The following is a 15,506-nucleotide window of genomic DNA, read 5'->3' as shown; positions in this document are numbered from 1 at the left end:
GAGTTCACAAACAGCAAGCTAACATCATTACAAGGTACTGCTAATTTTTTTCCCCTGCTTTGGTCCTCAGACAAATGCTGTATAATTCAAAGGTATCACACTTCCCAAAGGCAGACGAAAACACTCTTCCAAATCCAAAATACCTTATGAAAAGGTAAAAGCCTGCCCTTCTGGAGGGATTTTCCAGCAGCAAGAGCAGAATACTTTCCTCAGGCTGACAGCTTCACCTTTTACTCTTTTGCATTTTGAAAAAAAAAATGTACCTTTGCTAACATTATGAGCATGTATCACAATGTCACACCTATCTTCTCAGAGAGTGATTACAGCTAAATCTTATAAACAAAGAAATGTGAGGTATCAGGTTTCTTCATCAGGAATATTACATATATACCAAAGAGAGGAAAGAAGCTAAGTCACAAGAAACTATATGCCTGTAAAAATTTGTGGCAAATCTTGGTCACATGCAAATCTATCTTCAGTGTGTTCAGCGTGAAAATCCTTTGTTTTCAACTCAGATTGAGCTTTCATAATAGGTGTGACAGATATTCATTAAAAACCACAGCCCCCATTCTAATTTATTAGGATTACTTTTAACATTATTAATATCAGTCATTACTAATAATGAATAATTATGCTATGAAGACCAGAATATGTTCTTTATCTAATATTATTCTTTGATTTTATGGTCAAAGATCTTCCAGTACCAACTTGAGGACTTCATTCCCAGCTTAATTCTACTCTCCAGACTGGTGGCAAATGCAGAACATCCCTGCAGAGCACCATAAATTACCTCAATCCAGAAGATTGTTTCTGAACTTAACTGCCCAAAAGCAGCTGAGGAAACAGATTAGCACTGCATCAGGAATTCAGACTTCCCAAATAGCTGGCTAAATCATAAACTGCTGTTACAGACTTGAATATGGCACTTGTGATCTGATATCCTGTGAGACCTACAGAGATGTCCTATGCAGCAAAATATCATAGAAGCTATGGTGAAATGTGACCACATTTACCCAGGTATCATGGCTGTTAGAACTGTATATTGTATATTTAAACTTTAAGTCTTTCAGACTCCATTCACATGGAATGCTTTCAGACTTTGAAAGACACAGGTGGTGAACTACAGCATCCACTGAATCTTGGATATGAGAGATGAGGACATCTGTGCTGGAACAGGGGATAGGAGAGCAGAGCTCCAGCTATTTCACTGTTCATCCTCAGGGTTGAAGCTGCCACAATGTCACCAGGCCCAGCATCAAGGGCTGCCCACCCCAACCTTGGCAACAATGCTCAGACACAAGATGGTACCTGGCACCCTGATGCACCAGATCTACCACCTTGAGTCAACATGAGCTTCGGAATCTCTGTCCTACACCTCACTAAACATGAAGGAGGAGGTTTGCAAGAGATGCATATGTTCTAGGTTTTCTCTTCCTGCTCACCAATCAAAACCACTTCTGGCACATGCATCTACTTACTTATGTATTTACTGCCACAAACTACAGTTGAAACAGGACATTTTCTAACTGGGGAAGGAAGGAAAACAAAATATGCTTACTTTGTACACAAGAAAAACTAATGAACAGCTGCAAAAGCACACCAAAATCTGAGTGCTGGGTTTGGCTTTCTACGGTTCAGAAAATGAGTGGAATTTTAATTGAATCAAGACTTTCCCATGTGTTCATGTTGACAGCGTTTATTACTGTAACTACAAGGGCCAAGTTGATGCTTCCTTGTTTAATGAAATATATCAGCTTACCTAGTTCAATAAATTAGTCCATGTAATAAAAAACATAGATACCCAAATCTCTTAATTTCCTCACCTTTTGAAAACAAAGTAGAACAAAAAGTGGTGAAAGGCATTAGTGTTCAGAGTAAGGCTTAGTTCACAAGTGAATGATAGAAGCTCTCTGCTTTCTCCCCAGATATACGATGCAATTGTACTCACCCCTAAATGATTATGTACGTTTTGACATTGAAGCTTGCAATGCAAATGTGAGGCAACTTCAGTACTTTATCTAGTTCAGTGTTGATCTGAAAACTGCCTCTGCAGATGCTTTTATAGCCTAGTATAACACCAGCAATGCAGGAATAGAAACTGCTGGAGAATAAGCTACATTTCAGTAGGCTATGCTGTCCTGCCAGCCAAAATCAATTCAGTTTAGCTATTCAAGGTAACTTTCCAGAATGATAAAACATTACGCTATGAAGTTTTTGCAACTTTTTGCAAAGAACTATAAATGGTGGGATCAGATGCAGTCAAGCTTTCTTTTGCTTTTCTTTTTCCGGTTTGATGCTTTTGGTTTTAACTTCCTGGGAGGGAGTTCCTGGGATACATTTTCCTGTATCTTTTTATCCCCTCCTTACGCATCATGCAAACACTAACCACTATCTCCACTGCTTTAATTCAACATGCATTCCCAGCTTCTGGGAATATCTAGGTAGGTATACCTAGGAGCTAACACCCACATTTGACTTTATCTCTGAAACCTAATTGCACACCATCTTTGCTTTTTCAGAATTTAGCTGAGACTAAGACTTAGAAGGGTCTGCTCTGTCCTTGTAGTCTAGCAGGGGTAAAAGAAAGGTGATATTTAGGAGCAGCAATCTTAGGGTCAAAGAGATTGTTCTGTACTTGCATGTTTTCTCATACCATGAGTTTTCCAAAGAAGATTTACAGTTTGAGTTTACTTTGGGAGCTTCAGCTGTTTCTGAGATGAAACGAACAGCCAAGATTTTTTTTTCCCTGCAGTGTGACCTTTGGAAAATTTCTTCACTGTAGTTTATTTGGATCTCCAATCCTGTGCTACTTTTCCAGAGCAAAACATACAGAGACTGTTAACCTGCTGAGAACCTGACAAGGATTTCACCAGATGTAAAAGATACTGGAAATAGCTTTTTATGAGCCATCAAAAAAACAGCAAAGTCACTGACCCAGAAAGACTAAATTTCACCATGCTACAGATGGGAAAGAAATAACAACAAAAGGAATCAGATTTGTTTGTATTATAGCTGATGAAAGAAAACCATATCCATATCCACTCACCTGTCTTACTCTCTTTTTTGAGCTTCCAACTCTGAATATTCCTACTGTCTGGAGACCTGCAAGTGAAACACATGATAGCACTATTTTATTGTTCAATATTCTCCTGAAAATTGCATCGAACCAAAGCATTCTAACCTATGTGTGTACTTGTAAGAATAAATAAAAAGAAAAGCAACATATTTCTCCACAAATGTGTAGTTACCATGTTGATGCAAGATGTGATTAAGAAGCCATCCACTGTGGTTTTAAAGGATCACACTTAATCTGCAAAATGGCATCTCTGTGACATTTCTTGTGATGCCACTTTGGATGTGCTACTGCTATGAGCTCAGGGTTTGGAGGTGTAACTTCCAGGACTGATATCAAAGGAAACAGGCAGTAAAACAACTAAATATGTGGGCACTGAGCTGTGTATCTGGATACAGGATGAGGCTGGTATTTGGGGTAACTCACTGGCTCTAAAGTTCCTGTCATATCAAAGTTGAGAGTCTCCTTCAAAGGTACCTAAATAGGGCACTCAGGCAGACTGTGACAGGGAAGAACTTCAACAGGGAGTTGTGTGCAGTTTATAAGGTAGAAACAGCCATTATATAGAGGGAAAGCTATAAAGAAGCATTGTGGTACTTTAGGCAAAGTGCAGAAGTGTGTCATTTAGACTTAAAGCGATTAGGAAATTGATGTTGCCTGCTATTTCATAAGAAATCAGTTCAAACTTTCTTGTAGCCCTGCAGAAAGCCACTACAAATACAGAAAATTATAATATGGTTCTCAAATGGACATATCTTGCAGACTAACAGGGCCTGAAAAATTTGAGAGGTGACATGGTCTTTGGCAATGACAATGTGAGTGGAAATTTTAGAGCCTTAAGGGCCTGTGTATATAATATAATTTTACATGGTTATACAGTTTTGCAAAAGGGATGAAATTATCCATAAGCTTGGCAGTTTATGGTCTAACAAGGGGTACTCTGCAGCTCTAATCTCTACTGACACACAGGAAGTGTAAAATTTCCTTGTGAAACAAATGCCTTCTGACAGCCATTAGGCAACACTTGCTTGCTGGAGATGAGTCGCCTTGAATAGTATTTGGAGTTGCAGATCTTCATCACAGAAATTCAGTTAGGATTCTGCTTTTTAGATTTTAGTCTCAACATAACACCTCTTTTCAAATCTTCTCTCTTTGGTTAACAGAAAATTACATTGATGGACTATCATTTAGTAAACGCAGGAACACTGGCAGAGAATCATCTGAGATGGAGACTACACACATTGGGCAAAACCTGCAGACTGCTTACCCATTCCTACACAGACATATAGTGTTTTTTGCTGCACTGCAGGTCTACAGAAAGCCAGGCCTTTATATCTCTGGGAAGTGAACGCAGGGAAAATCGGGAAGCTGAACAAGAACAGGTGCTCTAATGTCTAAAAACATAACCATTTTTGGTCATATAATGCTCAGAATTATCCTTTAAAGCAATCATCAGAAACTGCTGGTGATTTGTTGCTGAAAAAGGACTTATGCATATAGGCATGTATTTTCAGAATCAGCAACTTGGTCCATTATATAGCCTGGAATGATGTTGATATAGGGTCCATCTTCTACCATTTTTAGGTTTCTCTCAGTGCCAATGACTGTCTTGTAGAAAGCAGATTAGATTTAAAATTGAAGTATTTGCCCCAGATTATATCAGATTATTGCACTGTGGTATATCATAGTTTATTCTTAAACAAGGCACAATAACTCATCACAGATTTCCTTTAAAAGAAAACTACAATGTAAAGGAAATATTTCCATAAAGAGCATCATATGGAAAAGAACTTTGTTATGGAAGTCCACTAAAAGGATTAAAAAATTTATCACAGATGATCAGGTGACATAAAATCACAGTATCTGAATGATGCTCAGCTGGGCGGCTTTTTTGGCTGACTCAGACACTTTCATGTTCTCCAAACTCAGCTACCTTTGCTTAAAGGGGTGGAAGTCATTAATCTCAAATTTAATCATCCCATACTTACTTGTCAGCCATGGTATCTAATCTCTGTAAAAGACTAACAGCAACTATCTTTTGCAGTGTTCCTTGATACATTTGTAAGGAAGATAGGTTTCAGTTATGAATTGTGAAACCTCAGCATTGTTGTTTAAATTGCAGTCCCTCATCTTGCAAAAGCCTTTCATTCAGAGTTGGTAAATGATTTCTTGCTGGTGAAATTAGCATCTAATACATCATTTGCTGTTACAATCACCATTATTTTATGGTTTGTTGATTATCTGGCCATGTGATAGCTCCATCTTGCTGTGGCCAAGTTATTTCAATTATCATTAAAAAACTTTACAAGGCTAAGATACATTGGCAGAGATGGTGAGCAGATACCTAGATTGACTATTGTTTCTGCATTATGTAAAGCTGTGGGAGGCTTGTGTCTGGACAACCATGAACACATAGGAAGAATACTGGCAGGAGTCTGTGATTTCCTTTGGAGAGAGCAGGCCTGAGCCTGAGCAGGAGGAATCAAGCCAGAGACAAACTGAATATTCAGCCTTCAAGCCTTGCAGTGAACAGGAAGAGGCTATTTGGAGCTTAATATATATTTAGCATGGAATTCTTTCTTATTCTGAACCCCCATCTTCAAATATCAAAAGCCTTACAGTATAAATAGTTAATCTAGATCTCACACCTTAAGATCCACTGGCTGTGCATGACTCCAGACTGACTGGCACATTTCAGACTTGTTGTTCTGAAGGTACAGGTAAACCTGTGGGGTGTGAAGAGCTGTTTCTGCAGAGCTGAGCAGCCCAGTACAAGATGGGCGATCTTCAAGAAAAGGCTCTATCCCTGTGCTCTATGGGCCAGTTTACGAGCTCATAGCACAGATCTTCAGTTTGGGAAGCTATCATGTACCGAATTACTTGTGAGACAGTATTTTTAGCAAGAGGCAAAACAGGAGGGGAAATGTCTAGCCTTCAAAGATGTCCTTGCATATACTTACTTCTCAAAATAGGCATTTATTTATATTATATTAAAAATACATCTGCCACTCCTGGGAAAACAAAATATTCTTACCATGCTTTTCCAAGTGCTGGCAGCAGCTATCTACAAGCCGAGGAACCTGCCTGTAAATAGGGTTCAGGCTTAGTTTCTTATCTCTTGCCTTTTCTTTCTTGCTCTGTGCTTCTGCTGGCAAAGAGAGCTGGAGAGCCTCCAACAATCTTGAGTGATTGTCATCAAGATCTGTGATAGAGTCCACAGACATTGCACCCTGTAAAATACACACACATGAACAATCAGTAGGGCTGCGGGAATCTCAGCATCACAGGACATTCAACATAGACTTTTGCCTACCTGCATTTTAAACAAACTAATATAACAATACCATTAGCTACAACATTTTTATAAATTAATTAAGTTATAATACCAGTGTAATGGATAGGAATGGTACCAATGTTATTCTAATCATATTACAAGGAATACAAATTAAAATACTGAAAATTGAAATGCTTTCCACTCCTTCATTCCATCCTTTTACTGATGTAAGCCTGCACATACTGCAGGGCAAGGATGAATCATGGTCTGTGGGTGCACCTCTGAAGTACCATATTCATGTGCATGGAGATATATAGAAATTTTTAAATCTTATTGCCTACTTTTTCTGTATCTTGGACCATTGTATCAGTGAAATTTATGCAAAATGATTAATAACCATACAACATATACAGTTAACAGTCAATACCCCAAATACATACAGCTGTGGAGTTTGAAATAATCCCACTCCATCACAGAATAAAGATACACCAGAGAAGTTGAGGTGCAATATTTTTTAAATAATGATATTTCACATATCTTAATATTTTAAAATCATTAAAATTCCAATGAAAGCTTTGAAATCCAGGTTTTGATTACAGCAAGGTGCAGAACTTCAAGCAGTCTGTAAAGGATAAAGCAGCACAAGCAGCTGGAGATTTCTAGCATGATTCAATTTTCACACCTCAAAAACAAGACTTTTTTTTTCAAAGCACAAGATTACTGTCACTTCAAAATTACCATTTCTCTCAAGTCTTATTAAACTTAGGAGGCAAAAAACATTCTAGGGTACATAGAGTCTATTAATATTATTATCAATAATAATAATAATCACATCATCATCATCATAAATTAAAAAGTCAGGTTTTTTTCCTATTAAAAATATCTGTTGTAAACGATTTTCTTTCTTTCTGAAACAAAGCATAAATTTTACCGTAACATAAAATGTACAGTACAGAGATACAGCAGGCCATCCTAAGAAGTAATAGTGAAAATGTAAATTTCTACTCAAAACTGTTCTGACAACTATAGTTTGTTAAAAGCTGACAGGCAATTTATAGACTGCTAGTCAGAACTCTATGTCTACTAAATGAGAATTTGAGAATTAAATGAGAATTGCTTACAAGGGAATTCAAAGCTCTAAAAGTATTTTGTTCCATCAGCCTAGCCAGCTGAACTTTATGAAGATTTTCAACTCATAGGCAAAACTCACTAAAAGTCTACTGAGATTTCAAACTCATTGATAAATTTCTAGTTCTTAATACCTTAAAAAAACCCCATTTAACTTATCAGGTATAGTTCTGCTTCTTATAACTCATGGTAGATGTATAAATGAAACACAGTGAAGTTCTCAGATTTTTTTTACCCGCATTACTATAAACAATTACTAGATCCTTTAGAATGCAACTTTTGACCTTTATTTCTGATGTCTCTCGTAAGTACATCTGCTTGATTCCTTTTACCATTTCCTGCCAACAGGAAACAAAAACACAAACAAAAAAACCCTCCAGACCAAACAAGAACCTCTGGCTATGATCCATGTGTGTAAAATTCCAACTGAATGATATTTGGATGTTATTTAAGAGTTTGGCATTCCAAACATCAAATAAATGAATTGGCACTGAAAATCCTAACCCCACCCTCACCAGTGCAGCCCCTGTGTGACAGGTGTCCTCCTTTATACCCTGCCTTTATTGGTGCTTTCCTGTCTGCAAAGCATCCTCACCTCATGAATCATTATCAGAGTCACTTAAATCGGATTCAGATCCCTAAAATAGATGCAAATACAGTCAGTTCAACGTGGTCCTTGGGCATTTTATCAAAGTTGTGGATTAACTGGCACACTGAGCTGGCTTTAGGAAGAGTGACCTTGAGTTCTGTGACTGAAGTCATGGCTTGACAATACCAAGTTCAGGCCAGCTCTGATTTTACAAAGTGCACAAGAAAATGTTACCAACATACTCCACAAATGCAGCTCAAACTCAGCCAGATCTATTAGTCTGGGCTCAGACTGACCTACCTGACTGCTGAGGAACAGAGGAGGAGGAGAGTGCACACCACTGCTCCAAGTCTAGTAACACACACACTGCAGTGCCCAGCAATTAAAGAAAATCAAGTACCATCTACCAGGCATTACCTTTGCACATAATGGATGCCAGTCCCTGCTCTCCATGATGAGTTCAAAACCTAAATACACCGGGGAAGTCTTAATCTAAGCACACAGAAACTTGAAGGAAAGTGGAATTTAAAGTCTCAACTTCCAACTGCTGGGCAAAACTCCTGCACAGAAAATGCAGCAACAGTGACTTTAGTTCAAGCTGTTGGAGAGAGAACCACAGCACTCACACCATGAGCTCTGCAGCCAGCATTACCTTCTACTAACTCTTACTGAAAGTCTCATTGTTTGAAGACTCACTTTTGTGTTTGAAATACACAAAAGTGAATGACACAACTGCAAAGAAGTGAATGGTGCAATGATAAACAATCTCTCCAGTTTTAAGAGGATCTGTACTCCAGGTGTCTGTGCAGCATTTTTGCGATAAATTGGTCATATCAGTTGCATTTACTAACAAATAATTTTTTCCTTTTTTTGTAAGCATTTGTCAGTTGAAAACAGTGCAATGGTGCTCAAGAGATAAAAGATAAGTGCAGGCTTCCTTATCATCCCCTAAGTAAGCTCAGGGCGGAGGGATAAGTGCACTGATAAACAGAATTATAAAGACAGACAAGATATGGGACATGAATTGATATTAATGTTAAATAATGGAAAATTCATGAAATTCATTAGGTAAGTTCATTCCCTAGAGAAAATGCCAGCTCCCTCATGTCATACTGCCTGCTTTAGTCTACTCTTACTTCTCTGTGGCTGAACCATGTCCTGCTGCATCCTCATGGCTGCGGACTAAACGCTCCAATTCTGCACTCTGAAAGCTGCAATGCCAGTAGTGACAAAAAAATCCCCAACTATCCAAACAAACAAAACAAGCAAAACCCTCCCTCAGCTTTTAGGAACTTGATCCTGATGGATCTCTGTGGACGTACCAAAGGATCCATGTTCTTCTGCCTGCTCACTGGTCACATACATGTCAGAAATCTTATCATCCAATCTTTGTGAAAAGAACAGCAGATGAGCCACCTCTGGACACATGAGTTATCTTTCTCTCCTATGAAAAAAGGTTCTGAAGCCAACGAGTACATACAGTGAAGTTTTATTTTTTGTCACTGCCAAACTCTGAAAGAAGTTCATGGGTTTCCCTTTGCTTAAGTCAAGCAACTTTGCATTTTTGTGTGAACACAAATGCCTGTTCATATGGTTTGCACAGACCAACAGATGTGCATTAATGAGTATACAAGACTGCAAACATCATGCTTTCAGTTTTGCAGACAGAATATAGACACTTCAAGCTTCAGCTGGCAGCTAGGCAAACAAAGAGCCCCATGACCTGCCTTCTGCCTTCTCTCAATTTGCAATTTACTCCAGTTTTACCCCTCTTAATCCCTGGTTTGAAGAGCCCAACAGAGAATTTCTGTGAAGCAGGTTTTAGCCTATGGATGAAAGAAGGTGAGGCTTTTAAGAAAATACTTTCTTTTCCAGTCTGTTCTTGTACCTCAATTCTTGCTCAGATTTCTTAAAAGGGGTTTTATTCAAAGTATTTTATTATGCATTTTTTCCCTCCATTGCAAATCAAATTAAAAAGCAGGAAAGTCTAGAACCTCTATTCCACAATAACAATAGAAAAAAATTAACAACTGTAGAACTAGAAAGTTCAGAGCATAAAGTTTATTTACAAGGAACAGATTTATGCTAAAAAATGATCAATTTTACATGCAGATTAATTTTCAACCCAAACCCACCATTCTGTGTTTTGCTGTCAAAGGCATCTTCCTAGCCTGCATGCAGAAACATCCTTTGAAGACCCTGGCACAAATCTGGTCTGAGAATTCCTTACTTACCACGGAGGATATGATATGGGTTAGAAAATGAGGATTTTTATTAATATAAGGATAGGGATTAATAGTCAAGGATAATTATTAATTATTAATATAAGGATGGGGTTATTATCAAGTTAGAGCTAGATTAAGATAAATATACCTATAAATATCAAACACATAGGTTTAGACTTTAAAACTGCTGAAAAAATTATGTTAAAGACAGAGTGAATTTGTTAAATCTGAAAGACTTAGAAGGAGGTAGATAAAGGGAGCAAACAGGAAGACTTCTAGATAACCTCTCTGCCTCTCTGTGATCTGTTACAGACTCACAGGGTCTATATGACCTTTTCCCACCAGCATCAGCAAAAGAAGATTTCCACTACAGTTAAGAGTTTTCTGATGTTGATGAGGCTGACTTCCACCTGAAAAAACCCACTATTTGAACAAAAAGTATTCCAGAATCCACACACACAACAGGGTTGTCCTGGTCCAGCTAGACCCTCTGGACCTACAGTGTGTCTACTTACACGCCTCCTTGCGCGTGGCGCTGGCTCAGGTGTGTTAGGAGAAGTGGATTCATTCGGTGTTTCTGAGGTGGAGCTGAGAGATGAGTTACTGCTGGAAAGTTCTTTGTTCTGTCTTTTAGTTCCAAATGGCAAGAGAAAGGCCACAAAATCTGAAACATCTTTTTGCTCTTCTCTCTGAGAGTCTTGCTTGAGCTTGTAGGCCCGGTCATTAGCAATCACTTGAGACAAAGGCATTCCAAAAGCCTGGGGAATAAATTCTGCAACAACAACAAATCCCTAATAGTTACCAAACATCTGGTATTCATTTACTACAAAAAGAATTAACTCTTTCTCTGTTAAGAAAAACAATCTGAAGTCCCTTTAAATATATAGTAATTCCAATGAAGTATTGGACTCAGTAATAATAACAACAGCAATGCCAGGTTGTCGTAGCCCATGGTATCTAAATCATATATCCACTCACATAATGCAAGATACTCTGCACAGGATCTTGGAAAATCACTTGAGATCAAATCTAATTAAGATGTTAACTTCCACCAAAAGAAACTGAAGTCAGAAGTCAGACACTTCTAGTTACATGTAGATGGTGCACAGGGGCATCAGGAGCTCTGGTAACCATCCTGAGACTGTGAGCCTCACTGGACTGTGCCAAAGCTCTCTCTCATGTTTCAGATCCCTCCACCAGGCTCCTTTCTCATGAATGCTGTAGGGCACCAGAGTCAAGGGGTCCTGGCACGTGCATGGGTTTCACTACAGTTCAGGGAGTATGAATCTACCTGTGCAGAGAGCTTTGAAGTACATTCACCACTCAGACTAAGCCTTCAAGCATATAGTTTTAAATTCACAGAAGAACTATACTGTTTTAAATACTAGTAAGATTGAACCTGTTTAATAGTGGTGTATCAATATAAAGTTCCTTTGTAACAATAAAAAAGCATGGACACATGGAAATATAAGAGAACATGTTTGTCTTGATAAGAAAAAGAACGTAATCCTCTCACATCAATACAACTGTAATGTACAAAACGAGCACATATCTCAGATCTCAAAGTAAAATACTTAAATATTTTACAAAATAGAAAAATGTTTTACAGCAAATCAGTCAGCAACAATGAAATTCTCATCAATAATTTTCAAATCATATCTATCTGAGATTAGCAGAAGCAAAACTACTGAGACAGATTTCCAACTAGAACTGGCTCGTGCTCAAAAGTAATGAAAAAAATATAGCTATTGATGCTATTCACCCTGGTAAAAATGAGTGCAACTTCTACTAGGTTCCAGCTTCAGACTTGCCCAGATCAGGAATAAATAAAGCGCCAGAGATTAAAACCAAATTTATTTAAGCATCAAAAATGGAATTATTAAAAAAAAAAAGAAGCACATGGAAAAATTCTTGTATACTATACTTCTTCTTTGCCACAATTGTGTGAATGATTAAATGCCAAAATTCCTCCTGGGATTTTAAGTCTGACTAGGTCTTTGATGACACTTGCAAATTGTATCTGGATTTGTATTAAGTAAGGCATTGAAAAGAAGAGGATATTTTAAGAATCTTGAATGAGGACACTGCTAGTCTATCACACTAAAGAAACAACAGCCCATTGTTCTGATTTGGTAGAAACATTCCTGCTCTTTAGAAGCATGAAATGTTAAGATATGAGTTAACTTTGGTGGCCAGTCAAAACTAAATCAGGAAGCAGAGCCTCATATATCAAGCAACTCTGGAGGTGACCTATGAGTAGAATGACACCTAAAACCATCTGCATTTAATTTAGGACAAGAAAGAACATCCTCACACAGATATCAAGCAATGCAGGGATTGCCAGTTCCAGGACTTCAGTTAGACCCTTCCCTCCTGTACTCAGCAGAGTGTGTCTACAAAATTATGACAGTATCAATATTAATTTTTTTACTGTTCTGAATTATCTTCCTAATGAACATTTAAGATGACAAATTTGAAATGCACATATGCAACACGTGTCCCCTTCTGGCAGTCTAAGCGGGTGCTTTCTTATTCTCCCAGCCCCCCTTTTTATTTGTCCTTCTTCAACATTTCCTGAGAAAAGCCAACACAGTATATTTTTCTGGTTTGGCTCAGAGCTGCCTGTGATTCAGACTGGGAGAGGACAGCAGTACTTAGCTCATGTGATGCCCAACAGCAGGCTGGTGCCATTGATCCTACATCAACTGGGGCAAGATCAGCAGGAGATGAGCTCTCAGCACTGCTTCATTAAACAAGTTTCATTAAAATGACCCTCTCCTGACTTCAGTATGTGAAGGCTGGCATTTTGAGGTAGGCATTGCCCCTCCTTGGAAACTCCCAGGTGTGGGATTCCAGTTTTTAATTGCTCTTACTCAGTGTGGCCTAGAGAAAGGACAATGAGCCTCTACTCCAGCATGTTCTGATGTAGACCTTCTCAGAGGACATGAACCACTTCCTCGATTGCTCAGTGTCTGGCAGAGATGTGGAACTGGATGAAAACCAACTGGCTGAATTTCAAACTAAATACAGATGGCAGTGGTGCTGGCTGGCAGTGGTAATTACATTAAAGAGTTGGCAAACCCAGTAAAGTTTTGCTCATTTGTTGAAATTAAGAGAATCAGTTGCCCCCTCTGCAGACTGCCTGCAGCCTCAAGTTCCCACCAAACTGTGTGTGTGCTTGCACTATGGGCTGTGGTGGCTGGGAGCATGTTCTACTCACCATTCTTCAGAAGCATTCAATCCCAACAGCTTCCTTGTTGGACAGGTAATCAGAGTGAATGTTAGCCCTTCTGACATTTCAGATTCATTAAAAAAGAAAAGCTGTATTTCTGTGAAGTAATTAGCAACCGATAGATGGGACAGAAAGGGCACTAACTCAAATCACAAGATGTGTGGGTTTGAGGCTCCAGTCTCACAAGAAAGGTAAAAGGACCAACTGCCTTTTTACAGATGTGTGCTGGGGATCCCCTCTGTCAGAGAAGTTTCATTTGCATGAAGACATGTACCTTAAAGCACTGGCTCAAACCTTGGTCTGTTGTATACATACCGAGTGCCAAAGCTACTAAGTTATTCTCTGTAAACTCAACAAAAAATTGATCACTTATTCAGTGAGGAGACGGGCAGCTTAAAAAGACATTTTGCAAAAAGCATCATGTAAAATGTGAAACAACCTGGCAGATTGGGCAATCAGTTTGGAAACAGACTTGTATCCTTAGCCAGCACCACTTTTAATACACTCCAGTTTTCAGTGTTTACTGGCAAAGGAGGGAATTTACTATTTTGGGGAAGTGCATAATTTCTCTTACCAGAAAGTCAGTCTTGCAGCTGTGTCAAGATTCTTAACAAAATTTTGATTGAAACTGATATGTTCCTAAGAAATCTTTCTTTGGCAGTAAATCATCATTTTCTATTAAAAAGCAGCATATCACAGAAAAGTTCTTAGCCAGATCAAATAAGAGTTTCAGTGATCCCAAATCTACCTTTTTGCTAATCAAATGATAATATTCCCAAATCCTCCTTTCTGCTAATCAAATTATAATATTCAGGATGTTGACCCACATGGTTATAGCTTACCTGACCTCATGTCACCCTGTCCAAACATAGTTAAAAGATTTCTCCGAAATTTCAGCTGGTGAAAACTGCTTTCCATCCCACAGAACATAACAGTCTATTAGGAGCCAGTGAGATCTATATTCTAGATTCTAATGAGTCTTTCAATACTAATAAAGTGAAAAGTAACTATGGTTAGGGTCCTTAGCATTTGGCTAAGGACATCATAATGTTTTTTCTTAAGGACATCATAAATGCTGGTTTTGAGTTGCTAAAATCCTGTGACCAAGATTTACTAAGGTGCTTGTACCATATCTATTTAAATGACAGGAACAGAGATCAGAGAATAACAAACTTTTAAAGGGATATTTAAATGGGGTCTTTAAGTCAATCTCCCCAGCTAGCCAGACAGGGTAACTCTGTTTTGCTAACTGAAATCAATTATTTCAGATCTGTAGAGACAGTGATGGAAGCAGAAAACAAGGAAAACAGAAACCTCAGTCCATAAAGGGAACTGTAAGACTCCTTCCATCTGAAGGTTCTTCAAAACCTGCACTGACTCCAGTAGATTCGAGGTAAGACAATGTTCTCAGTATCAGTTCTGTGGCTGAAAATCTCTTCTTCAGCTATTCACAGCTCACTAACCTTTAAGGAATAATATAAGGCCCTGCCAATTACATATGCTTTTTTCTGGGAGTAGGTCTGGGGTTTTTTTACAAATATTAAAGAGATTATTTGGTACTTTACTTGACTTCGGTAAAAAATATGACACAATGTTGATTAAAAAAACCTCTTTTTTATGCCTAGAGAGCATGAGAAACATATTCAAAGTTTTTTTATAGAGGCATGGTAAGTTGGTGGAAAGGCTTTTAAAAAAAACAATTTCTGATAAACTACAATAAAAAAGAAACTTCATTTATTCAGCTCCCTCTTTAGGCACACAGACACCAAGATAGGCTGAATTACTGAGAGCAAATGCAAACATTAATTAATATCGTAATTTACTGAGCATGAATAGGAAGTAAACACAAAAGACATTTTCAAGAATTTTGAACTAAAGAAAAATTGAACATTGCTGGATTTGCATATGCCACAGAGTTAGCAGGAAGGCATTTTCTCATGAAGTCCTGCATACACAGCAGCTCTGCTAAGGCCCCAGAGATGAAC

At 38.2% G+C, this 15,506-nt stretch overlaps 1 protein-coding gene across 2 annotated transcripts in view; it reads right to left on the bottom strand.

Moving 5' to 3' along the window:
• Positions 1-15,506, bottom strand: part of ARHGAP6 (Rho GTPase activating protein 6) — a 292,853-nt gene that overhangs the window by 21,257 nt on the left and 256,090 nt on the right. For both annotated transcript variants that reach the window (XM_030943793.1, XM_030943803.1), the window contains exons 4-6: positions 10,805-11,061; positions 6,108-6,303; positions 3,047-3,102 (exon numbers count right to left, since the gene is read on the bottom strand). In XM_030943793.1, the coding sequence (XP_030799653.1) occupies positions 3,047-3,102; positions 6,108-6,303; positions 10,805-11,061 (509 nt within the window). The remainder of the gene's footprint in view (positions 1-3,046; positions 3,103-6,107; positions 6,304-10,804; positions 11,062-15,506) is intronic.

Source organism: Camarhynchus parvulus, chromosome 1, assembly GCF_901933205.1.
Source record: "Camarhynchus parvulus chromosome 1, STF_HiC, whole genome shotgun sequence".
NCBI lineage: Eukaryota > Metazoa > Chordata > Aves > Passeriformes > Thraupidae > Camarhynchus > Camarhynchus parvulus.
The sequence above is the reverse complement of the archived record's forward strand: the minus strand, read 5'-3'. Positions and strand labels throughout refer to the sequence as shown.